General features: G+C 41.6%; 2 protein-coding genes across 7 annotated transcripts; one reads left to right on the top strand and one right to left on the bottom strand.

The window, feature by feature from the left end:
- The first annotated feature begins 12 nt into the window (after positions 1–12).
- PQBP1 (polyglutamine binding protein 1) lies at positions 13–7,170 on the top strand. Of its 5 annotated transcripts, none has more exons than XM_039324456.1 (7): positions 13–191; positions 1,612–1,722; positions 1,943–2,054; positions 3,655–3,764; positions 5,234–5,344; positions 5,622–5,682; positions 6,366–7,170. In XM_039324456.1, the coding sequence occupies exons 2-7, from the start codon at positions 1,656–1,658 to the stop codon at positions 6,520–6,522; spliced, it is 618 nt and encodes a 205-aa protein (XP_039180390.1). In that variant the 5' UTR covers positions 13–191; positions 1,612–1,655; the 3' UTR covers positions 6,523–7,170. The 5 variants fall into 5 exon arrangements, with proteins under 5 accessions (XP_039180390.1, XP_039180389.1, XP_039180388.1 ...); XM_039324455.1 differs by lacking the exon at positions 13–191 and adding an exon at positions 273–381 and having other exon boundaries at positions 1,607–1,722; XM_039324454.1 differs by lacking the exon at positions 13–191 and adding an exon at positions 327–458 and having other exon boundaries at positions 1,607–1,722.
- Positions 6,761–24,437, bottom strand: SLC35A2 (solute carrier family 35 member A2). 2 transcript variants are annotated; one of them, XM_039324448.1, is made up of 5 exons: positions 24,329–24,437; positions 19,063–19,245; positions 16,883–17,034; positions 15,070–15,794; positions 6,761–8,263 (listed from the first exon to the last, which is right to left on the bottom strand). In XM_039324448.1, the coding sequence occupies exons 2-5, from the start codon at positions 19,118–19,120 to the stop codon at positions 8,236–8,238; spliced, it is 963 nt and encodes a 320-aa protein (XP_039180382.1). In that variant the 5' UTR covers positions 19,121–19,245; positions 24,329–24,437; the 3' UTR covers positions 6,761–8,235. The 2 variants fall into 2 exon arrangements, with proteins under 2 accessions (XP_039180382.1, XP_039180381.1); XM_039324447.1 differs by lacking the exon at positions 24,329–24,437 and adding an exon at positions 21,769–21,906.
- Positions 24,438–26,402: the final 1,965 nt, after the last annotated feature.

Below are 26,402 nucleotides of genomic sequence, written 5' to 3'. Positions count from 1 at the left end.
TTACATCACAGAGCGGGCCTATCGAATGATCGCCTGAGGTGCTGCTCTTATTAAACCGTAGCTTCCCGCCTTCGTGTTTGTCTTCGGCCGATGAAGATACGAAAGGCGGGGTCAAACGATGCTATCGGTCTGTATTTCGTCACTACCGGAGGAACAAACCTGCTCTAACAGCTAAGAGGGCGTCGAAGGGGGTGAGGCCAAAATTGAGCCCTCTTTCCCTGGGATTGGTTGGTTGATTTTCATTTAACGATGACGTTTGAGGAGGCGGGGAAAAGCTTATCGGGGGGGGGGCAAAAGAGAGGAATACTGTCGGGCCGCGGATTGGTGTAAATGTGTCACGTGTAGGTGGTTCCAGGAGCAACTGGCGCGGCTGTGGATCCGGTAACGTGAAGGGCTGTTTGCGAGGTTTTTCTTGAGCGCGCGGGGGCGTGTATGTGGCTCTGTGGGGCGTTAAGAAGGTGAGACTGATGAAAATGTGGAAGAGTAAACTGGGACTGGTCGTCCAGTGAGCATTAATACTGCCTGAACTAAGACGTTTTTTCAAGGATCACTTCTTACACAGAAACGACGATAATAAATAGAGTCCTCGTTGTGCACAGGTTCTAAGGCAGGGATAGGCAACCTTGGCTCTTTTATAACTCGTGGACTTCAACTCCCAGAATTCCTGAGCCAGCCATGCTGAGGGGAAAGGGAGAGGTTTCCATGCTTAGCCATGCTGGCTCAGGAATTCTGGGAGTTGAAGTCCACGAGTCATAAAAGAGCCAAGGTTGCCTACCCCTGTTCTAAGGTCTTGGAATTTTAAAAGTGGGATAAAATATGTTAAAGATGGAAAGAACTCTCGTGTTTGTGCTCTTCAATTATACGCGGACAGGGTGTAATTTTTTTAAAAAAAAAAATCAAGGTTAGAATAAATATGATCATTTTATATGAAAAACTGAGCCAGCTAGGGTAGACCCGAGCAATTCTTCCTCGTGAGAATTCTATGTAATGAGCGTTTTGGTTTGCACGCAGTCCTGGCTGTAGTCTGATATGGTGTGGCAGCAATTTTATCAGCTTGGTAAAAATTGGATCAGAACATTCCTAAGGCACAGGTTAAACTTGCAAGATCCTGTTACAATTACCCAATCTCAATAAAATAATTTTAGCCTTAGCCTAGTCCAGGGGTAGGCAACCTTGGCTCTTTTATGACTCGTGGATTTCAACTCCCAGAATTCCTGAGCCGGGCTGGCTCAGGAATTCTGGGAGTTGAAGTCCACGAGTCATAAAAGAGCCAAGGTTGCCTAGCCGTGGACTAATCCGTTCTTTGGGGGGGGGGGCTTGTCACTAAGCTATCCATTTGATATCATTCCAAATTCTGATTTTGTGTAAGGGAGTCAAATACACTTTTAAACACTTTACTTGATTCCTAGGGGAAAGCACATAGACAGGGAAAAACAGAAAGTGGTGCTCTGTTGGATTATACCTACCCTCATCCATAAAAGCTGAATCCCATATATTCCGAAAAATAGTATTAAAGAATTCTGGTATGAAAGCTTATGGAGTGGTGTGCCTGTTCTGAAAAGAGCAGTGATAAGTGCTAAATGTAATGTGTGACATTTCTCTCAAGTATAGAAAACTGATTGGAAAGGCAACATTTGCACATCTGCTCCAATCTGATGCCTCTGCCAGTGGCATTGCAGTCCCGCCTGGCCAGGCGAGGCCTGCTGAAGCATGTAGAACCCGGTAAGTACAAAAAAAAAAAAATTAGGAGGAAGATAATTTGTATAGGCTGGCTACAAACCAAGGATGAGCATCTGGGATAGTACCGAGGAACTAGAGCTGGTTAGTTCCGAAGTCATTATTTTGGATCTCTAAAATTGGTATCCATTATGGATTGTGTAATTTTGCCACCTGTTGACCCCATCTTTTTTTTCAAACCTGATCCTGTTTCTTTCCACATAAGAGCCGGAAGAGGAAATAATTGCAGAAGATTATGATGATGATCACGTTGATTATGAAGCCACAAGAATGGAGAGCCTGCCACCAAACTGGTACAAAGTCATTGACCCGATTTGGTAAGTGTATAGTGAGTGCTGAGTTTGTCCTGCTAATGATTTCTATCACGAGTGTTTTTAGTCTGTGCTTGCAGGATTGGTGCCAGTATTCATCAGTGCCTGATCAGGGACATGTTTCTGGTTCTGTTAGCTGATCTCTGAAACATGAAGGAGGAAAGATGTGCTGTCTATAGCCATCACTGAATTGGCACACTTTTTATTGTTTTTCATATCTCTGATCCAGCAGAATACTATTACTACATATATGCTTCCAAATCTACAGACTTTGGGGTACATACAGTATTAATAGGATTCAAAAGCAAAAATCAATTAATATAATGTGGAAGTAACTAGATGCTTTTCTGAAAAGTTAAACTTTTATGGCTCTGTTTGTCACAAGAATAGAATAGAATAATAGAATAAGAATGGAATGGAATGGAATGGAATGGAATGGAATGGAATAGAATAGAATAGAATAGAATAGAATAGAATAGAATAGAATAGAATAGAATAGAATAGAATAGAATAGAATAGAATAGAATAGAATAGAATAGAAGCTGGAAGGAATGTTGGAGGTCTTCTAGTCCAGCCGCCCGCTCAAGCAGGAGAACCTATATACCATCTCAGACAAGTGACTGTCCATTCTCTTCTTAAAAATCTCCAGTGATGAAGCACCCATGATTTCTGAAGGATATTCTGAAGATTTACATGATAGATGGCATTTATTAGGTTGGGAGAAATCTTCTGTGCCTGAAAATTTTGATTATGTTACCTAGATTGGAGTCAGAATATTATACCAACCTGCGAATTATGTTAACCATGATGATATGATGATGGGTCATGAAGTTGGTGTTGACTCTTAGCGATCACATAAATAGGTTTTCTCTAGGATAATCTTTCACCAGCTTGGTCCCTCAGGTCTTCCTGAATAAATGGTGAATATGTACCCATTACTGCTGTAATTGAGTCCATTCAGCTTGCTGCTGATCATTCTCTGCTTTCTTCTACCTTTTCAAGACAGCTAGGTATTTGCATAAAGTGTCTAAAATATGACCATTTGTGCCTTAAGTGACAACTCTGAATTGATACGTTACTTGATCCATATGTTTGTTTTCTTAACTATCTTAAACTGTCTATCCTGCTTCTTAAAAGTCACAAGGAAATCATTGCTTGTATGATTTTAATCTTGGTAGATATAAACACATCTCAGCATCTGAATATCTTCATGGCTATTCTACCAAGTGCTAGGCTGCAGCTTATTTCTTGACTGCTTGATAATAGTAGATAGCTAATCCTAAAAGCAAGACCCAAGTTTACATCCCTCAGCTATGAAGCTCACTGAGTAACTTTGGACTAGTTACCCTGCAGTCTTGGGTTTGGGGTTTTGTTTTTGTTTTGTTTTTTCAGGGAGGAGTATTGTGAGAAGGGAACTGGGGGAAAAACAGTGGGATATCAGTCTAACTAAAATAAATTCAGGTTTTTGAAATTCCAAAATTCCAATGGCTTTTGACAAAAAGTGTTGAGAATACATTTCATTGTTTCCGGAGAATGGGGAAATTGAGATTTGGAACTATTGCTATTGGCTCTAGAGCTTGCAAATATGATTCTGTTCTGCTTGTAGCTGCCTGCCTTATTATTGGAACATAGAAAGTGATCTGGTTTCATGGCTCTCGCCTAACGATCCCAACTCGGTGATGACCAAAGCAGCCAAAAAACTGAAGAACAGCTTAGGTAAGAATGTTTTGTTTTATATACAGGGTTTTGGGTGAGTAGGTCATAGTAGGGAAACTATAGACTGGTCTTAAATGAATATGGGAATTAATCTCCAGAAGCATAGAAAATTTGATCTGGCCTCTGGTGAGAATGAATGTCTGCCTAAGGCTACAGAGTGAGGATGGATAATCTATGGCCTCTGGACACCCCTTCTGCACTGGCTTTTTTTTTTTTTTTTTTGGTTCTTAAACAAAAATGTACATAAGTAGCATATACAAGTAGTCCTCAGTTAGAGACCACAATTGGAACCAGCAACTCAGTTAAAATAAAGTGGTCACTAAGTGAAACCGTGACTGTTGGTATGATCCTCCTCTATTTTTAAAGGAAAAAATTCTAGAACTCTTTGAGTGATGCATTTTTCCATCATTTTGAGGTGGGAAAACATGCAGCTGTAATGTGGAAGTTAAAAAAAACAACAGCTATCTAAAATCTTGAAACGTACCAGATTCTCCTGCTGCATTTATTGCCAGCCCAGTGAACCACAGGCCTGGCCATAGCTTTTACAACTCTCTCTCTCTCTCTTTCTTCCCCCCCCCCCAATACAGGGGGGGTTTACAGAAAATATATGCAATCATGAAGAGAGGTGGAATGGAATGGAAGTGTGGGGTTAATTACTAGCGATTTGATCTGGAGTCATTTAACAGATAATACTTGATTTTATGAAAAAGGATAGTGTCATCTACTCTCTGCATCACAATAAATAGTCAGTGGGCAATCTTATAGGAGAGGGAATAGACCAGTGTTTCTCAACCTTGACCATTTTAAGGCATGTGGACTTCAACTCCCAGAATTCCACAGCCAGCATTGCTGGCTGTGGAATTCTGGGAGTTGAAGTCCACATGCCTTAAAATGGTCAAGGTTGAGAAACACTGGGATAGACGGTTATATTCGCAGTATTCATCAACAATGAAAGGCTATTGAAACTGCATCAATGACCTTCTCTCCCTCTCTTTCACAAGGAGCCATACATGCTGCTGTTTTGATAGTTAACTGGTTATGGAGGTGTTAAGGTGGTGTTAGGTGGCCACTGATTATACTGCGTAGGTGCAATTCAGTTTTCAAAAGATTTCCAAAGCAGAGGAAATAATCCACTTACAGGTTGTCCTCATTTAGTGTCTACTTTATTTAGCAACAGCGATGAAAAAGTAGCTCTATCGCCAATACTAACGTTTACAACCTTCACAGGTTTGTCAAAAGCAAAGGAAAGCTGAAATAAGATCATACGAAAAGTCGCGGTCCCATGTAGTGACCACTTAAGCTGTTGGTTCCAACTGTGGTCTCTAGCCAAGGACTACCTGTGTATACAGTGCCTACTTAGATACATTATTGTTTAAGAACAACCAAAAGAAAAAAAAAATGACAGTGCAGAAGGGAAGGCAAGTGGTAGGCTTTCAGAAAACTAATGCAAAAATGTTCATCTCCTTTAGATGCTGAAAGCAAGGCAGAACGCTTCCATGATAAGGTAGAGCGTGAAGAGGTGAAGGAACGTCGCTATCACCGGCGGGAAGAATTGGCCCCCTATCCTAAGAGCAAAAAGGGTAACAAGCAGATTCCCTACCTTGAGCTCCTCCAATGTCTTTCAGCTAGAGCAGGGGTAGGCAACCTTGTCTCTTTTATGACTCGTGGACTTCAGCTTCCAGAATTCCTGAGCCAGCATGGCTGGCTCAGGAATTCTGGGAGTTGAAGTCCACGAGGTTGCCTACCCCTGAGCTAGAGGCATACAGTGTCTCCTCTTGGAGGGCTGGGTTTCTCTTAACCCCATAAGGGAGAGTGATTATCAAAGTCTGGCATCCCTCTTGTCTTTCTTCTCTACAGCAAGCCGAAAGGATGAAGAACTTGATCCCATGGACCCCAGCGCTTACTCCGACGCTCCTCGGTGAGTCTCCTTGGTAGAAAGCTCTACTTACTGCTTCAAGCCTTCTGCTGAAGCTGAGTATCATGGCGGAAAAACAGCTGCTTGGCAGATCAGAAGTAGGCACGGGGAGAGGGCAAATGTTTCCAGTTTCAGGATTGAAAGAGATAACCGGAAGTGGGTGTTTAAAAAAAAATGTGAATAGCTCCCTGCTGGATCTTAAAAGAGGTTTCACTAATCAGAAATTATGATTGGACTATATCTTTCTTTGCTCGGATTTGATATATGGCATGTTTCGTGTCTTCCAGTTGTCTGCTGGAATTATCAGCGAGATGCATTGAGGCATTTTAAATTATCCATTCTATATTTTAGCAGGCTTGGATCTGTTGGGACTGGAAGCTTGCTTTTTCTAGGAAAACCTGGGTTATAAGGAAATGAAATTCTATCTCTGTAACTACATTATTTCATTTTCTCAGAACTGTTACCGATCAGAGGCTCAAGTGTTTGTGTCTTAAAGATGCTCATGGCATTGTAAAAGTCACCAAGCACTTCAGGCTGTTTTAGGAGCTGAGAACTAGGAGAGTGGATGCAGGCGGGGTAGGACCAAGGCTAGATGACGTTAGAAAACAGAGGCAAAGTGCCAATGACAGTCTTGGAGAGGCGCCAGCAATGCCAACTTTGTCTCTGCATCTTTTCTATACTTCAAGGGGAACCTGGTCCACGGGGCTGCCCAAGCGGAACGAAGCCAAGACGGGTGCAGACACCACAGCCGCCGGTCCACTCTTCCAGCAGCGCCCTTATCCAAGCCCCGGGGCTGTCTTGCGTGCGAATGCAGAAGCTTCTCGAGCCAAGCAGCAGGACTGAGATGCCCGCTGCTCCTTTTATCCGTGAATGTATTTGGTCATTACGTTCTGAAAGGCCTGCTGCAAGAGCAGGGCTCCCTCCGGACTGCAGACCGGGCCAGTGGTAGTCTTTCCAGATCTTTAACTACAACTCTGGCATGTCAGTGGTAAGAGATGCTGGTTTTTATAGTTCAGAGGCTTCTGAAGGGCTGCAAGTTCCCAACATCTTTGAGGCTTTGGAGAGGCGGGGTTTTTTTTCCCTGCGGAAGAGGTTTTAACACTGATCGACCTGCTGACTTCTGCAGAGAACAGTCTCCTCACGGGTCTCCATCTCCTTCTCCCATCCCACTTTGAATGTCTATAAAAAGTTGAGGGAAAACACGCTTTGGTTTTTCCCATATAACAATTTTTATCAGCTTACAATATTTGCACGGCATAAAGAAAACGTTTGCAAACAGGTTTGTAGAGTCTGGCTAGGAAGGCCCAGCCAAGGCAAGGAGATGGAAGCCAGCGCACCTTCCAGCCCCCTCCTCCTCCCCCAGCTCAGAGTAGCTAAGACACGCAGCTGTTTGATTCTGCTTAATAAATGATCAGTTGACACCTGGCTTGCTTGCTTGCTTGAGGAATCTGTATTATGTTTTTACAAGAATAAATAAAATATACAAAGCTGCATAGTAGTATTTAAAATGTAACACATTAGTTCCATATAATCTCAACACTGTCTTTATAATGCAATTAATACTTGATACAATGCTACAGTTCTGCACTAATACATGGCTGGGGGGGGGGAGCCATAAGGAGTAAAAAGGAACACTCTCTCCCTTTGTACAAGGGAGGGAAAGGCTCAGTGCACAAAGAGAAACAGGAATGGAAAGCAACAAGTTAGTAGGTTGTCTTCTTTTTGGTCTCCAAAATCTGGATTTGCCCAGACCAGACTTTTGCCAGCTCAGCTGCGGAAAGCAATGCAGAGCTAAGCCATGGAGTTTAGATTTGGTTAGTCTCTGCTGCAGATTCTCAGGTGGAATAAGAGCAAAGCCTTAAGACAAGTTAACAACTGTTCTGATAATGTCTGTCATTCAGAACAGAACGGTTGTTCGGAATCAATCTCAGTGCACAAGAATCGGGGGGGGCAAGGGTGGTTCACGCATAATTATTTTCTTCCTGAACTCACTCATACTGCCACCTAGGACCATTCTATAATTAGTATTAATATCTCAAAAGGTATTGAGCAAGTTTTTGAACTTATAAAATTTCTCTCCCCCCCCCCCAATCCCAGCTGTATTGTAAACAAAGCAGAATCAGGGAAGGAGAAAGAATTGGTCCTCCGTGTTGCAATTTGTAAGAGACTCCTGGCAGAATTTGGCAAACACAAGGAACAAACCTTAGAATTCAAATTGCACACCATGTTACTGAGACAATCAGTTAAGGGTATTGCGTCATTTAAAAAAAAAATCAGCTCCAATAGCTCCTTTACTCCTCTGGGATGATATAATTGATCGTCTCTAAATGGACCATTAATTGCTACTGGAATCCCTCTGGTTCAGTCCTGTATGTGAGGCAGGTCTTAACGAGAGACCAGCTCGATAAAAAGCGCATCGGGCGACCAAAAGGCACGTCTGAGAATGCCGTGAATTGTTCTGCATCCCGTAAGCGTTGGCAGAAGGTTTCATTAATCCAGGAAAGCATCACAGCGGAAATGGTGCTGAAGTCTTCTGTGGTGGTTTTCTTTGCTGCTTTAAGAACCTTTCTCTTTAGCTGAGACCCTGAAAAAAAGCAGAAGAACGGTTGAGCTTAGTCTGGGACGGGACCTGGCGAGCGGTCAGCTCTTAGGATACTCCATCTGCCTCTTAGCAAATTAGTTACTCACTTTCCTCAACCTGGAAACTGATTCACTAATCTAGATGGTACAGGGGAAGGGTGATCACTCATATTTTTCTTTCTCTGTCTACAATCTATTCCTTGCCAAAGTCAGGAATTTAGATAAAAGAATCCTCATTACTATCCTAGCCTTGGTTACTGAAACCTATTGATTTAATCATGCGCTCTACCAATAAACAAGCATGAATAACATGGAACAATATCCTTTGGTGTTTTATAAGTCTTTAATTGCAGTATGCAATAGCCTGACTATAGCTTTCTGAGTGGGCCCTTCACTTTGATAATGAGATTTGGTGCTCAGACAAAACCAGAACCATATATATTATGTGATCATGGTAGGCAGCCCTAAGTTGACAGTCTGACCCTTTCAGAATTGCACTTCTCCAAAAATTTCAAAACAGCAGGCTTCTAGCCCTTATGCTTATGTGGGTGGTTTTTAATAATGGCTGGGTTCACATACTGCAATTAAACCACAATGATTTTGGTTTACTGTGTTCTCCGAACACAATCATGATTTGTGAACAATTTAGAACTGAATGTATTGCAGCAAATCCCACCATGGATAATAACAAACTCTATTGGATCTTGCTATTACCAATTGTAATTTAATCAAGTAAGCCCTTTTTCCTAGTCTGCAGGAATCAAAAACATTCTGCCACAGAAAGAAATTACAACTATGAAGTCCTTGGTGATCTCTGAGCTTGCTGGCTTTCTTGAAGACGTTTCATTACCAAATTAAGTAACTTCATCAGTGCTAGGAATAACAAAAATACATTTCCACTTTGGATATATTAGAAAATGAATTTTGCCTATAAAGGAAGAGAGACAACTATAGCAGAAGCATATAACTCCCATGATTTCTTGTTTTTGTTTTTTATATTTGCCTGTTACAGGTTTCCCAAGTGTTTTTATACTCACGAGGGCTTCAAAGACATTCAACTGGGGCACCGGGGTGGGAGTGGGGGTGTTAGAGGCAAACTAGCAGGCCCAACTGGGAGGATCAAAACCCTGCCCTGTCTTAGGTTCATGTAGAAAGACTGGAGCATGATCACCCAGTTGCGTTCCCATTTTTACACTATTGACACTTCTTGTGGATATCCCTAGAAAAAATATCTCTCTGATGGTTAATTAAGCCATCTAGCAGGATTGAAGAGCATGTCATGGGTTTTCTCTGACCTGAGACTTTTGAGTTCAGCTCAAACTTCTTAGGTTGTTGTGATAGCTTTGCTAAGCAAGGTATCTTTAGATCAACATGGTAAATTACCAGAATGGGTAATCTGTGGCCTTTCAAATAGCACTGAACTACAACTCCTAGCATCCTTTATCACTACCCAAGCTGGCTGGGAATATTGGCGTGGTGGTTTGGTAACATCTAGAATACAATATGGGATCAACTCCATTCCTGATAGCACTGCATTTGGATCAGGGACGGAAATATCAAAGCTCTGTTTATTGGAGAGTTGTCCCCTTCTAGCTAGAGCCACCTAAAGTGATTGGAGTGACGGAGCAAAGAATATGTTTGAATGCTTTCTGTGGGAAGATCAAAATTTAGCGATTATTCCATTAGTCCACTTAATAGATCATCATATAGATTAGGGCAAATGGCGCCCATCTGGCAAAGAGGAATTATATGCACAGATTCCATGTAATATAAGCAATGGCATGGTTTTTTTACATTACATTACAAAGGCTTGCTGTGTTTCAATTACATGCTCAGCCAATTATCCCAACCAATGGTTTATGCAGTTTACCCAGTTTTCTGGGTTTCCAGGATGCAATGAATTATAAATGTTCAATCAGAGTTGATGCCACAAGCATGGCTAAAATGTTTACTGACTTGTGGTACATTGTGTTCTTATTTTAACAAGGTTGTTACGACATATTGTCACAGTATCTAGGACACTGACCTATTTAGTATTTCCTCCTTTTGCTCATTGAGCCAGATCTGTAAATACAGCCAGAATAAATCATGCCAACAAGCAATGTAGTTTGAGCAAAAAAAAAAAAAAAACCAAAACCCAAGATGGGGGAATATTATTTTGAATTCTTTCATGCTACAAACTCCAATTAGAAATTAAACATTAGAAGAAAAAGGTCTGTTTTAGCTGCAGTTTTAGGAAAGAGTATTTTCCTTTCTCTGCAACTCACAAAACTCTGGATGTTCCTGGCAACCTTTTTTTTTTTTTTAAGGGAAATAATTATCTCTCATATTTAGCAAAGAAAAAAAAAGTAAAGTGGCAAATCAGGAGTTATCTCCACAGCAGTTGTCTGTTGTGTGGAGCAAGCAAATATCTCAACTTGCATTTGAAATGGGCCCCCAGACTGAACCTACATATTGTGCTAAGACATAATTGTGGCTTTCTTAGTTGGTTAGCATGTTGTGTGAATCAGTTTTGGTTAATTGATATTTATTAGTTCATTATTAGTCCAAACATGGCTCAGCACTTTGTGCAAAACTAAGTGTTTACTCAGTAAACTCCTAGTTGAGCATATGTGAACTATGACCACTATTTCTGCCTGGGAGTAACCACAGAACTCACAATATTAACAGCGTTATGTAGAAGATATCAGTAGAAGATAACAGCAAAGAACTGCCGGTGGTTCTAATCTTATTATAAATTAGTGCTCAAATATGAATCTCCAAAGCAGCAAAAAATTATCAGTTTGGTTACAAATCCAGAATGGAGAAATGGTAAGATGATGAAAATTAATAGTTCCAAGAGAGGCCCAGTGCTTTCCAAGAGATATGCACTAATCAATTGGAGCCCCCCCCAGAAAACGGGCTATAGTAAGTATATCTAACTCAGTGGTTCTCAAGCTTTTTAATGCCGCGACCCCTCAACCGGTCGTAAGTCGAGGATTACTCAACTGGTGCAGCACCGTTTGCAGAATGGGACTTTTGGCGGGCTCAGCAGGGCAGAGACAGCCTGGACAATTCCTATTGGCTTTTGAAAGCCAATAGAATTAGACTCTATTCAAGAGAGTCTATTCTATTGGCTTTCAAAAGCCAATAGAATAAAAGGGAGTAGCACAGCTAAGGAAAAGGGGGAAAAAAATGGCGGACTGTGTTGTTTGGTGACCCCCGTGAAATGGTCGTTCGACCCCAAATGGGGTCCCGACCCACAGGTTGAGAACCACTGATCTAACTGGAATCTGTAGAGCAGAATCAATGCTGAAGACAATCTAGCTGGGTTATAGAAATTCCTCTGATCCAATTTGGCTCAGCAATTCCTACCTGTTCATCCACAGCTCACATCAAATATTTTACCTTACCCTGCAACTTTTTTTTTTAAGTCAATGTTCTGAAAGCAGTGGTTTAGATCTTCTAAGATTTATCAGTTCAGCAAAATGTGCATAATTTTGCTTACTTTTAATCTTTATTAATCCTTATAAGTTACCAGTCTTCTTGTGAGATAAGGAAATATTGGATAGCACAGAAAATCCGCTCGATGACTCTTTGAAAATGCCATTTAATCCTGTTTATTGGCCACTAAAATTTCACAGCCACATCTTTAAAACCTTCAAGGACAGCTCTTTCCAGATCCACTTGGAAATCTTAAGACTGACCCAATCCCATGCTACTTACCAACTGCTCTTCCTCATGGAAACCAAGGTTTCAGTCTTTGCCGTCTTTTACTTTCTGCCTTGGTCATGGGGAGGGAAGATCAATTCAAGCAAGCAAATCTGTCATTCTGCAGTCTGAGGTGGTGCATCAGATCTGGCAGAATGCTACATTGGGCCCCAGAGGTCATTCTCATTGAGCCTCGAAGAGAATGCAACATGACCCATTTTCATGTGCTCCAGAGCTGGTTCCTTGGAATAAATCATGGATCAAATAAGAGGAGTAATTATCTATGTTACTACACTGTGCCTACTGTAATTGGAATTTCTTTTCCTAGGAAGAGTTTATTTCCTCCCAGATTTTTACAGTATGCATAACAGGAAATCGCATCTCTCCTGTTTGATTGGGAGGGAATCCTACAGTTCTAGAGACCCAATCTTCCATTTTTGGTTTAGGTGTCTTGAGCACTGAAGTTCAGATGCATCATCCAAATGCTCAGGGTGGAACTTCTTTAGAAGGAGGCGGGTAGAATTCTGAGGAAAGAATTTGCAGGAGCCATTTTATTCCCACTTGTGAAAGGCAATATTGGATCATAATGCATGTGGACTTTATAAGTAGACACACTTTAGATCAATCTGAACTGCAAAGTGCAACGTCAGTTCCCGGCCCTTGAGTATCATGTAATTCTAATTTTAACATACTTCACTGTTGGTAAAGCCAAGCCCAACTTTAATGATTAGAGAGTGCTGAATCAAATGGAAGAGTTAGGCTATGACTGTTCCTTCTGATAGGGATGTACAATCTGAAGCATCGAAGCTGTCAGTGGCCATTTAAAAACTTGAGTGTGGCGCCCAAGAACCCTTTTAAAAAAAGGGTTGCAACGTTTTATGTGACAAGTCAACGGCTTTCTGCATTTCAGTATGTATCGCGTGCATATATTGTTTCAGATACTACTAGCTGCTGCTTCAGTCATTACATTCCAGCTGACTCACAGGCATGTGAAAAACAAATACTTTATGCCAGCCTTTCTCATTTGGATGTCCACCAAACCAAGTGGTTTGAAGCTGACCCCGATCTCAAGTGAAAAGGCCGTCCCATCCTTGCCCCAGCCATCTCTCGGTGTTAATAGGGTTAGACATGCAACATGAGACAGATCAGCCCTTTTCCAGGCTTCCTCAATCATTAAGCAGTAAGGCTAAATAAATACACGCTCTTTATTCATCTGTAATTTATGTACATTGACAAACAGTACAGGCTTTCTTTGATTGTTTTCCTTAAAAAAAGCAGAAATTCATAAAAAAATGATTAGCAATGTAAAAAAACTTGTACATACACACTCACGCACATCACGGTGACTTGTGTTTATCCTCCCCCATTTCAAAAGGAAACAAAATTCACCCAACACTCTCCCACTCCCTTCACACACACTCCAGAGTTAGTGTAATCCCCCCTCAACCAACAGACCTAGTCCATATAAAATGCATAAGGATTAAGGAGAGGCAGTTTACACCCCAAAAAGCCTCATGTATTAACATAAAAAGGAAACTGAGGCAGAGAAGGGCCTTAACTTCTCAGAATCCCAGCCTCTCTTACCCTTCTGTTGCTTTTAGGTTCAAAATGTACACAACATGTGAACCATCCAACTGGACAATTAGCGTGCAGCCTGTACAGATTGTTGCCTGGAAGTGCAGATCAAAGGGAGGCCTCTGTTTGGGGGTGGGCGAAGAGGGAGGACACACTTGAAATGGGCTTTTGACATTCACTAAGAACCCTGTTTTCATTTAATCACCTCTCCTCCTTGCAAAGTACAAAAGAAATGAATGGCACTCAGATTCTTAGCTTCTGCTCCACAGACTTCCCTGTGGTTGTCCTGGAGTTCCAGAAGGCCTATTTTGGCGCTCTTAATAGCCACAGCACCAGCAGACGGTTGTCCTTTTTATCTCTGGCTGATGCAAATTTCTCTTCCCATACTGTGTATACATTATATACCCATATCTGCTGGCTCTAACCTTTACCCTGAGGTTCTTCTTACTTCAAGCCATGTGTCCCTTATGTGAAATGAGACAATCTGTCCCAGTCCACTTTCTCTGTCCCTAACAAAACCTTAATTAATTAATAATGATTCAACATTTGCCCAGTAACTCCCAAACATTTAATATTCTAAATATACACTGAAGGCAGGAAAGAATTAACTACACTTTAAACTCCGTACCCTTTCCACAATGATCCAACAGCATTTGCTAAATAACCAGAGCTGGAAAAGGAACAAAAGCAGAATGCCAAGCAACTCAAATACCCAACACCTTTGTTTCAATGGCCTGGTACTGCTACATGCACGCACCCATACACAACATTTCTTGTTCAGTTTTCATCTGCTTACAGTAGATAAATTTGACAATTTCAGAGCAAACAGCTGTAAACAAGCTAATTCCTATTACTTTCATGTATCTGGCAGTTAAGAAACCATTGGTATGCTCCAAAGGGCAAATGATGTTTTTTCTTCACATTTCTCTCTTTATGTGCTGTTACGTATCCCCCTCTCAATCCTTCTTGTGATTGTATCTTGTGATTGTGTACTTTTATTAAAAGTACACTTCTTTATAAAACTTCTCCCTGTTGACCAGACATAAGGAAGTTCTTGGGACAGAATAGTCCCGTTACAGTTCTGCCCCAAGTTGATTTTCAGGAGGCAATGATTGCCAAAGGAGGGACAGTGGAGAAACGGATAGGAAAGTTAGAAGTCAAAGAGAAGGTGAATTTCAATTTCAAGCCAACAATGGCAGATAACCAGCTGACGTATGTGGAGAATTGTACATAAATACATAACTGGCTAAAATAACACGTTATGGGTCTATAAAACAGGCAGCTGAATACCTTGGGAAGCAGATGAGAGAAAAAGCGGAAGAATATGGGTGGTCAGCACACAGGTTAAGAACATAAAGACCAAGGCAGAGAGGGGGAGGAGATGAAAGAGCAGAGAAGACTTAGGGAAAGAGAGTGAGAAGTGAAAAAGATGGACGTTGCAAAAAAAAAAAAAGGGGGGGGGTCCAGGTTTTGTGAACCTTCACAAGAAACCAGTGACAGGTAATGCAGGAGGTGTTCTGTTCTTCTCAACTGATCAGTACTGACTTGGTCAGGAAGCCATCTGTAGTCACGGAAGGAAGTTCCTTGCTTTGTGCTCCATGGCCCTGCTGCTGCTGGATAGCTGCACCCACCAGGGATCGACTGGACAATGCTCCCTTGGGCAAGCTGTATAGATAGACAGCCCCTATGACCAGGCCTGCTCCTAGAGCAAACAGTAGGTTGAGGTGGAAGTCAAAGAGGTAGATAGAAGCCACGGTGGACACCACAATGGAGAAGGAGGTGGCAAAGCCTTTGAGGATGTTGTCGGCGTATTTCACAACCAGTGCCACCAAGAGGCCACCAAAAGCCTGATTCAGGATCACTCCCCACACCAGTGGGGTGTAGCCAAAGAAGAATCCATGCTGAGCTACGGCTGCCCCCTCAGTGGACCACAGTCCCAACAGCCCTAGCAAGGTCCCGAAGATGCCCAGTTGGACGTTACGTAGCCAAACCGAGGCTGTGCTGCCCTTGAGGATCTTTTCAAAATAGACCCCAGCAAAGCCGGATGAGAGGCAGGACACCACCACGGCCACAAGTCCCACCATGTAGCTTTGTTGCATCCCCTGGCCCTTGGGGGCTGGCTTGCCTCCTGCCTGCTGCTGTTCCACTTGGACAATGGCTACACCGGCAAAAAGAAGCATGAGGGACAGCCACTGAAGACTGGACAGGCTCTTGCGGAGCATCAGCACCGAGAAGACAGCTGTGGTGAGGATCTTCAGCTGGTAGGTGACCTGGGAAAGGCAGTGTAGTTTAGTAGCCACCCCAAAATGCCATGAATCAGGAAGCTGCCTACCAGCCAGGGGCTTAAGGATTATGTAGTTCTCCTTAGTCCCAGACTCTAAATTATGCAAGGACTCTCCAGACTCATTGGACCATAATCCCCAGAATTCCCAGCAACTTGGAAGAGTTGCAGCTCCACTCATCCAGAAGATATCTGGTTAGGGAAAGTTAATCTAAATCACTATAGGGATCCAGATCCCTCTTTAGTTCTTATTCCCCATTTGCAAAAAGAGACCAAAATCTCAAAATGCTACCGCAGTGATTTAATCCACCTTAAATCTACAATCTTACTGAAACAAACAAGGTTACTGAAAACCATAGTGGTTTAGAATCAAATATCAGATATCCAGGATTGTGTGTGTACCCTTATTTAATCCCTTAAAAGTGGATTAAAAAAGTGGAGCTCGCGACAATTTGGCCATTTCAGCATCCCATTAGTGTTTGTTTTCATTTTTAAAGAGAGAGGAATTCTCTACTGTTTATGATAGTGTGAATATTTGTTTCGAGAATAACAAGAATATCTGCTAAGATTTCAGAACCTTGTAATTCAGCACGTTCCCCCCCCCAATTGATTGTCAGAAGTGAAGTACATTAGACCAAATCATAAAAATATTCAAAACTGAGCAGGGCAAGAGATTTGCTTGAGCTCCATAATTTACATAAACATCATTCAGCTTGAGAGTCCTTTGCAGACAGCTAGCTACAGCTCCCACTTCTGTGGTGAACAAACCCTAACGCCACCTGGATAAATAGTGTACTTATAATGAAATCAAATAATAACACGGGGAAACACATTGTATTTCTAGATGCATGCATGGGATTTCAATAAGCACTGTCCAAGAGACTTAAAGGAACATAACTCAGGATCTCCATCCTCATTACTCTGAGGTAGGGAAGAGGGACATATTAAAAAAAAAAGAAGAAGAACGGCAGATACATAAAGTAGATGAAATTGAAGGACATTCTCCTTCGGAAAGATGCTTTTAACATTTCCTGAGAGCACTTTAGAGCGGAAGTGAAAGTAGGAGGAGCATCTCACCTGGAAGGTAGCTGCTGGCAGGTTGGAGATGGCCACGTACTGCAGATTGTTTTGTAGGGTGTAAATGAGAGAAGGCACTGCTAGCTTGAGAGTGTCCATATACTGTACCAAAATGGAATCGTATAAAGAGGCAGCAAACTTTCTCAGATTACCTGGAAAAGGATACAGACAGGAAACTGTTTCTTTATACATATCAAGGCACAACAGATTATTTTTTCAGTCTTTTTTGCTTTGGCATGAATAACAATTGCAAAAGGGAGAGATCCCTAGTTATTAGACGTTGCAAATATTTGTTCCTATCCTTTGAAAATACTCAGGACAAGCACAGAGAGGGTGAACAGACAGAACCAGAAATACTACTCTCCCCGGGGTTATGGTGTGCAATAATCCTTTTTTCAGTGCTCGGGCATAAGAAAAAGTCACAGGCATTTATAATAGAGGAGAAGGGATTTAGGGTATGTATTGCACAACCTAGAGTTTACAGTCTAAGTCCTTGAGTTAATTTCCATAAAACTTCTGTTGAGTAAGCAGTTAAGACCCCTGGCAACAATAAACTGTTCTAGCCAGTTGTAGGGAAATGGAGACTGCAAAAGAGATCAAGGGGAAAAAAAGACAAAAAGGTAATCAGAAGGACTTGTCTCTGCTGGGGTTTTGATTTTATTGATCAATTCCTTAGGCTTCAGCCACAATGGCCATGAGGCTCCCTATATATATATATATATATATATATATATATATATATATATATATATATATATATATATATATATATATATTTGTATATAGGTCTTTGGTTGTTCGGGTTTTCTTAAAATTGGAAGTGTCTTGGCAACGTTTCGACGAAGTGTCATCTTCAGGCTGGTGTTTTTAGCTTCTTGCTTTGAGCAGCTGCTCAAAGCCTAGAAGATGACGAATATTCGTCGAAACGTTGCCAAGACACTTCCAATTTATTATATATATATATATATATATATATATATATATATAATATATATATATATATATGAGACTTATATACCGCTTTAAGTGCAAGCACTCTCTAAGCGGTGTACACCAGTAAGCAATGTATATATATATTTACATTGCCCCCAACAATCTGGGTCCTCATTTTACCTACCCCGGAAGGATGGAAGGCTGAGTCAACCTTGAGCCGGTGAGATTTGAACCGCTGACCTGCTGAACACAGTCAGCTAAAGTGGCCTGCAGTACTGCACTCTAACTGCTGCGCCACCTTGGCTCTTTTTAGATTATAGATTATTCTCATGGCTCAAGACCCAGGTATTTTCTCACAATGGCCCCGACCCAACCCGTAAGCTCTAAGAGTATGAGCTCCCTTAAGGTCACCATCCTTAAGGAATATCAATGCAGGAAACTCAGGGATTCCACGACTGCTCTCCCTTCTCCAGAATGATAGCCCATCCCCAGATCAGGTTCTCCTCTATGTCCTGTGAAGCCATTTAACCCTGGCTGTTTCAAATACACCTTTAAGGTCTGGAATATATAATAGCTCCCCTATAGAACAATGTTAGTTCATTATGGGATTTTACAGGGCTAATTTGCGGTTATTGCTGAATTAATGATTACTGTGGTTATTGCCCTTTTAATGCGATTACACAGTGACATGTGCAGGCTGCCCAGAGTCACTTGTTGACTGGACCAGCATGTAAGTAAATTAAAATAAAAATAAGCCCTTGCAAGAAAAGACACTGCTCACCTTACATCAATTGGTCTGTTAATCAGGTGTTTCATTTTGTACTTTGGCTCTTTAAAAAATAAATGTGTATATTTCTATTTACAGAAGGAGTTTTATGACCATATATACCTGTTTTAAATTATTTATTGATTCACACAATTCAACTGTTTAATTATATCATTGTTTCTCTCTGGGTACATAGAAATATTTTTTTCTTGCTTGTTTTCTTCCCACTTTTGTGTACAAGTTGCAAGCACTCAATCATGTTATTTAAAGTTAGGGTGAGCCAAATCCAGATATGGTCATAAAGAATAATACGCAGAAATGACATTAAAAGAAATTTAGATTTTTCAATTCAAACATTAGGCTGGTCAATGGCAGAAATACAAATTTCAATCCAGCAAGACTGCTAATGAACATGGAACACAGTTGGAACAAGCAAACCCTTCCTTAAGGGCCTCCATTTTCCTTGGTGTGATATTCCCACCTTGCTTCTGAATGAAGATGAGCAGTAGGCAGGTGATTCCTTTAAGAATTTCAGCCATAACCACCGCTGTTGTAGCAAAGAATCTGTCCCCTGGCAAAGTGCGCACATAGCGAATGCTGAGGATGAGAGAGGCATTTTGCACCACCAAGACTGCTAAACTGATGTACTTCAGCTGTCGGTTACCTGGAAAAGGAAAAGTAGAAAACAGCTCAGCATCTTTCTACCAATATTGCTCCCCAGCACATTCACAAGAGATGCTGCACTGAAAAAATGATCCCCATCCAGAAAGAGCACTAGAGATTTTGATGGAAGAAATAATTTGGAACCTCTGGGTCCCCTTTAAGTTTCTTGTATCAGAAACCACTAAAACAGATGTTAGAACAGTGGTTCTCAACCTTTCTAATGCCGCGACCCCATAATACAGTTCCCCATGTTGTGATGACCCCCAACCACTTATAAATCACCGGGTGCTAGGGGTGTGGCCAAAGAAAAGGGGGAAAAAATGGTGGACAGCCTTGTCTGGCGACCCCCGTGAAATGGTCATTCGACCCCAAATGGGGTCCCGACCCACAGGTTGAGAACCACTGTGTTAGAACATAGAGAATCAAGGCTTGAATTCACACAAATCAACAGATACACATGAAGACCGGCTCCCACCTTCTTCCCTTAGTTGCCAGCTCACTAGCTAGGATGCAGAATGGGGATTGTCAGAAGGGGGCAATCCTGGCTGACACAAGAGCTCCGCAGACTCATTTTTGTAGTCCCTAGACTCCAGCTTGCACTGTCAAAATTCAATGCAAAACTAAAGATTTTGCAGGCACTGTTTTTCATATCAAAATTATATTCCTCTTTTACATTTAATTTCATTGGGGCTTATTTCATCCCTTAACCTATTGCCCCCAAAGGGCCGACAATGTCGGCTCCATGCCTGATTAAATTTCCAACACTAGCTTACAGAAGTAATCAAAGTTCAAAATGCAGGCCTATAGAGTCAATTGGAAGCTTAAACTGACCTTGCGGAATGGAAGTGAAAAACTCCACTGTCATTTTCCAAGAGCAGGAATCTTAATAAATTGCTGACCATGTCAAAAGGGAATAGTGTCATGTTTTTTTTGTTTGAAATGTGTCTGGTTTTGATAAATACAATGAGTGGTAATAAGCACTTAAATCCAATATTCTAGTTTCTTGACGTCAAATGGGAAAATGCCTTCTCTCTAATCTAATTGGCAAATGACACAAGTAATTCAGAAGCAATATCTAATGACCCATATCTCAGAACTCCAGCAACATCAAAAAAAGGTTAAGGATTTCCATCCTTCTGTGCTAATGTTTAAACCGGATTATTTCTTTTGCTCTTTCTTGTGCCTATCAATTTAAGAGGCAAATTGGACAGGAAGTGGAGAGCAAAGAAAAGGTATGAGCCTTATGTTGCAGAACAACATTCCTCTTCTAGGAACGAAAGGTATTTGGTTTCTTGAATGAAAACCAAGTAATAAGGAAACTAATGTTTTAAAAAAAGGACATACTTATAATCTGGTGCACTCCAAATATAACTGTCTACAGTTAGTCCTCGACTTACAACCATTCATTTAGTGACTCTTTGAAGTTACAACAGTACTGAAAAAAGTGAATGATGACTAGTTTTCATAGTTATAACCGTTGCAGCATCTCCATGGTTACATGATCAAAATTCAGGCACTTGGCAACTGACATGCATTTATGACAGTTGTAGCATCCTGAGGTCATGTGATTGCCATTCGTAACCTCTTAGACGGCTTCCGACAAGCAAAGTCAATGGGGGAAGCCAGATTTGCTTAACAACTTCATGATTCACTTAACAACTGCAGTGATTCACTGAACAACTGTGGCAAAAAGGTCATAAAATGGGGCAAAACTCACTTAACAACTGCCTTTTTTAGCAAAGGAAATTTTGAGCTCAGTTGTGTAACATATACTACTTGTATACATGAAATGCTTCAAGGAAGTTTGCCTTACAATAAATTGCTGCCTAAGTACACTTGCCATCTTAAAGACAGGATTCACTTTTATCCTTGATACACCACACTAGCTTTGAAATGTACCTACCTTAGTTTCAAGTAAGTTTCAAAAAATTTAAATAATCCATTTGTGCACGCCCATTACCCCCCAGCACATGGGGAAACTCACAACATTAGGAAATGAACAGTGTCTAATTTAATTTCTTCAGGATTATCCCCAATACCTATTACTCAAAACCTCAAGGGAACTCTCCTTGCAGCCTTTATGATAACTACCAGCCCTTCCAATTTGCTTTTTAAATTAACTAATTGGCTAACATTCCCCACTCCCACCAGTAAATAGGGTTGTCGTGTTCCCCCACCTCCCTCTCCCTCTCTCTATATATGTGTGTGTATGTGTGTGTGTATACATATACACATATACATACATACACATGTGTACATTCACATACATACACACACATACACAGAGAGAGAGATGTGGGAAAAAGGAAGTACCTGATGTTGGGGACTATTTTATTTCTTCGGGAATTCATATCCAGAAGGCTAGCTCGAAGGAAAGGAAAAACCTTCCCGGAGAAGGAGGCAACACAGCCTTTTTATAGGCAGCAGGGAGATGGGAAATCAGTGATTTGAAAATATTTGAAATTTGGTTGCTGCTTAAGGAGAAACCTCGAAACGTCCCCACTCCTCCCTTCTCCTCTCTCACCTGCCGTCGCCACCGGACTGTCAACGCCGCCTCCGGGGCCCCCAGCCGCTGCCATGGTGGCAACCGCGGGGCAGCCGAGCTCTCCCACTGTAACGGACACTTCCGCATCCTACTTGCCGGCCTCATTCCGTTTCCGTTAGAACCTCAGCTGGCCATAGAGATGGCACAGAAAGCGAGAGGGTAGGCGGGGTCAAATCCCACATTGATAATATTCTTCCTAGAGCGTCTCACGGCGTGGGTGAAAGTGTCATACAGTTTTGCAAAGACAGATTGATTAATTCCGCACTTTTCGACTCGCGAAAACACAAAGGCTGGTCAAGTGTTAGGATCCCACTGCAGAAGCCAGAAATCTTTTAGCCCAAGGAAAACTGGTTGCGGAGGGCATTGATGAAACAGGAGAAGTGTGGAATGGGCAAGGAGATGAAGAAGAAGGTTTAGTATAATGCACGGGTGGGCAACCTCGGCTCTTTTATGACTCATGGACTATGCTATGCTGACTCAGGAATTCTGGGAATTGAAGTCCATGACTCATAAAAGAGCCGAGGTTGCCTACCCATGGTATAATGGTTAAGGATCAAGGCTAGAAACAGGAGACTATAAGTGCCAGTCTCGCCTTAGGCATGAAACCCAGATACTTAACTTTGGGCCAGTCGCTCTCAGCCCTTGATATCAGGGTCAGTCAATTATTGTTGCAGTCAGGTCACCCTGATACTCTTGCCTTTTATTTTGCCCACAACCCTGTCAGATGGGTAGGGCTGAGAGAAAAAGACTGGCCCAAAGTTACCCAGCTGGCTTTCAACAGGACTCGAACTCACTACCTCCTGGTTTCTAGACCAGCACTTCCACCACTACACAAGACTGATTCAATGAGATGGCCCAACACCAGGCACTCAGTGTATCCTCAACCAAAGTATTCAACAAAATACCCTAGAAGAATTGTGTAAGAAGTGAAAAACATTGGAGAACTAAATACAACCTTAAGATAAGTTTATGGTGGGCTTAGGACAAGGCAAAGGATAAGGGAACATCGGTAGGACGTGTCCTTCAGAAATGGATTGTGGGGTCCTTGGACCACCATCTCAAACTAGTGACCCACTTCGAAAGAAAATAGTCTTTCAGTCTGAGTCACAAAAATCTCCACAACTGGAATGCTGTCATTTGAGAATACAAGTTGTCTCCCAAGTTGCTAAGAAGACAACAGAGGCATCTGCAAGATTGGAGACTTTTATCGTTATGAGAAAGAAACAACATTGCCTATTTAATGTATGTGTGCAACACCATGATACACATACATAAAGAGTAGAACATAAAGGCGTGACACTCCAATGTGGGTCCAGGGAGTATCACTGCATATGATACTTCCAGGACATCTCTAGACACAGGGTGGGGCAAGACAGAGCAAACACACAATCAAAACTCTGCCTTTTTGGTATTACACATGCAAAAAAAATACTCATGTGAAACAATTCAATGGATGCCACTGGTGTGAGGCAATGTTATAGTTCTTGTTAATAAAAAAGCCCCAAGAGCACCACATTCTTGTGAGTCCAATTTCCACTGTTGATTATGTAGCATCACATCGGTATCAATTTTTAGTGACCACATAATTTTATTTATGATAATTTGCTCTAACCTGGTGTTTCGTGTCTTCCAATGGTGTTCTTATTATCACTATAACTGAGTCCATCCATTTTGCTACTGGTCATCATCTCAGGTCAAAGCCTTTTTCAGAGAGCTAGGTCTTTGCATATTGTGTCCAAAATGTCCGCTATTATAAAGGATGTTCTGACATGATTCAGAGCAAGCAAAAGGCTAATTGGATTCTTGGGATGTTAGAAAAACAGGTCAGCTGATATAAGAATAGGTGTGGTACTTCTGAATGAAATTCATCTGATCATTGCCTTAGATTACCTTAAATGCAATATCTGATACTTACATCAGGTCAAATATGCATTTGGAGTACAGGCAGTCCACAATCCACAACTACAATTGGGACCATTGCTAAGCAAGGCAATTGTTAAGTGAGTCGCATCTAATTCTATGACCTTTTTTGCAATGGTTGTTAAGCAAGTCACTGCAGTTAAATGAATCATACAGTTGTTAAGTGGATCTGGCTTCCCCCATTGACTTTGCTTGTTGGGAGGTGTGCTGAGAAAGTCACAAATGACAATCATATGACCCTGGGACGCTGCAAGTGTTAGAAATATATGCCACTTGCTGAGCACCCAAATTCTGATCACATGACCATAGGGATGATGGGATGATTGTAAGAGTGAGGACCAGTCATAGTCACTTTGTCAGTGCCGCTGTAACTTCAAACAGTCGCTAAACGAATACTTGTAAGTCAAGGACTACCCATAATGATGGAGTGCTGATTTGCCTCTCATTTAGAAGAGTAGTAGTTTGCCAGTAAAACATGTTAACAGGCATGAGGCCTAGTGGCATTTCTAAAGAGAAGCTAGCATTTCAGCTCATTGCCATCTTAAATCACCTAGAAAGCAGCATCCAGCTTCAACAGTAGAAATTATTCTATATAATGTCTCGGATTTACTCTTCTTACCAGATGTTGCAGCTGGGAAGGGCAAGAGCAAAGCACATCATGGATGCAGGCAGAAGGCATACAGGTGGACAGACCAGCTTTTGTCAGGGTGTGGTGACTTCCTGTGTACTCAGGAGCTAAGTAAACTCTAGTGTGACGCTAGGGTGCGTCACTTCTCGATCTTGCTTGGCATTCCCAGACTGGCACCCCAGAGGGTGGAATTTACAGGAACTTGTCTTGTTGGTTTAATTAGGCTGGCATTCTTCCCAGTAATGGAATGTTCTGCTTTTAATGATGGGTGTGAACCTCAGGTCAAATCCGGGTGAGAGGAAGGCATAATGTTACATTCCGTTCTCTCTTCTAGGAGTGTCTAAATATGAATAATGCTATCTATATATAAGGCTGGTGAATAAAGGTACATGGAATATGTGTGTGGTGCGTTTGTGTACACATTAGATCTATTGTCACGTCAGAGGAGATACTGGCACGGATAACTTTCACCTAGTTGGGATCCTGCAGCAAGGGCAATCCAGGCACGCAGCTTGCTAGACAACCCTTCTCCTTCTTTTATTTTCAGTCCCTAGAACCTTCTAAGATGTATCACCAAACCATGTTGGCAAATTATTAGTGCAAGTTGCTTCTGAAAACAATGGACTGAAAACATTGTCCTGCTTTTTGAAATCTCTCTCTCTCTCTCTTTCTCTCTCTCTCTCTCTCTCTCTCTCCCTCCCTCTCTCTCTCTCTCTCTCTCCCCTTGCCTGCCTGTCTCCCTCCTCCCTCCATGACGATTTTTACTTGACCCTGATGTGGCAACTGTAGGCTTTGTCATCAGCAAGAGGCATTTAATAGACAAATGTGAATCATGGCAAGTGTCATAACATGTGAACCGCAGGGGACACTGAGTTCCTATGAAACTTGGGAAGAGGCTTTCCAAGTGCAGTCTTATTTGTTTCTGTCAAATTAAATACTTTGGAAGCTACAACTGGCACAGCATGCAGCCACGTGGACAATTCTAGGGGGCCTGCAGGGTAGCCCCGTAATACCGTTGTTGAGTGAGCTGCACTGGTTGTCAGTTTGTTTCCAGGTCCAATTCAAGGTATTGGTTATTATCTTTAAAGTTCTTTATGGCATGGAACCAGGTTACAGCATATGAGGAACTGTCTCACCCCAATGGGATTGGCCCATCTCACTCAGTCTGGCAGAAAGGGCATGTTGCCAACCCTGCCAACCGAGGAGTTTTGCCTGGTGTGGTCCAAGAAGAGGAGTCTTTTCTGCCATGGTTCCCACCCTATGGAATATCATGCCACTCAAGAGGAGATCCGCTCCCACCCTCCTGGCCTTGCAAAAGGGCCTGAAAATCTATCTCAGCTGATTGGCTTGGGGCCTTGATGGTGCATTCCACTTTGGAGATGGTTAGTAAACTAAGATCCCACCTCCTCTGATTGAATCCTTCTTACCTAATATTTTTATTAACTTTTAATGTTCCATGTTTTAATGTTTTCACCTTCCTGACCTGGTATTGTTATTGAAAAGAGGAATTCATGCAGCACGCTGTATTAAAACATAAATGGGTCATTTGTGACATAATGTGTTGTGCAAACTCATCGGATGCTGGTGGTTTAGTACTTCATGTCAACTCAGCTAATTAGGTTTTAGTACAGTAAATTATAGTTAATTGGTGACTTAGCCACTTCCATGACAACTGTCAAAGAGTTGCCCTTATTTTATGATGGGGAATCCAAAAATGAATAATATTATGTAAATACAATAGATGTTCCCTAAAACAGGAACAGCAAGCATCCTTTTCACCTTTTTTAATGTTGGTTTCTTTATTCACTTCTTTGGAGGACTAAGGGTACAAAATCACATTAAATGTCTTTTGCTCATCTTAAAAAAGTTTAGATCAGACCTTGGTAAGGTGATACATGGGAGGCTATCAGATACTTCCACTGCTTTTTTAGCTAGCCTGGGAAGCTGAAAAACATCTTGGAAAAGACAATGTATTTACATAGTAAGAAATCTGCATGGTTAGTTGTTGGTTATTTAGTTATCAAATGTATATAGTCACCTATTTACCCAAGGAATTCTGGGAAAA

Source organism: Crotalus tigris, unplaced genomic scaffold, assembly GCF_016545835.1.
Source record: "Crotalus tigris isolate CLP2741 ecotype Arizona unplaced genomic scaffold, ASM1654583v1 scf7180000024301.445443, whole genome shotgun sequence".
In the NCBI taxonomy this organism is placed as follows: domain Eukaryota; kingdom Metazoa; phylum Chordata; class Lepidosauria; order Squamata; family Viperidae; genus Crotalus; species Crotalus tigris.
The sequence above is the reverse complement of the archived record's forward strand: the minus strand, read 5'-3'. Positions and strand labels throughout refer to the sequence as shown.

What these genes read in the sequence shown, in the direction of transcription:
- PQBP1 (XM_039324456.1), top strand. Translation starts at nt 1,656, where the DNA reads ATGCCTCTGCCAGTGGCATTGCAGTCCCGCCTGGCCAGGCGAGGCCTG. An exon ending in AAAGTCATTGACCCGATTTG is followed by an intron (nt 2,055 to 3,654) that starts GTAAGTGTATAG and finishes TTCTGCTTGTAG; the next exon opens with CTGCCTGCCTTATTATTGGA. An exon ending in CTATCCTAAGAGCAAAAAGG is followed by an intron (nt 5,345 to 5,621) that starts GTAACAAGCAGA and finishes TCTTCTCTACAG; the next exon opens with CAAGCCGAAAGGATGAAGAA.
- SLC35A2 (XM_039324447.1), bottom strand. Translation starts at nt 21,823, where the DNA reads ATGGCAGCGGCTGGGGGCCCCGGAGGCGGCGTTGACAGTCCGGTGGCG. An exon ending in TGCCAGCAGCTACCTTCCAG is followed by an intron (nt 15,795 to 16,882) that starts GTGAGATGCTCC and finishes TGCCTTTCCCAG; the next exon opens with GTCACCTACCAGCTGAAGAT. An exon ending in ACAGATGGCTTCCTGACCAA is followed by an intron (nt 8,264 to 15,069) that starts GTCAGTACTGAT and finishes GCTTTTTTTCAG; the next exon opens with GGTCTCAGCTAAAGAGAAAG.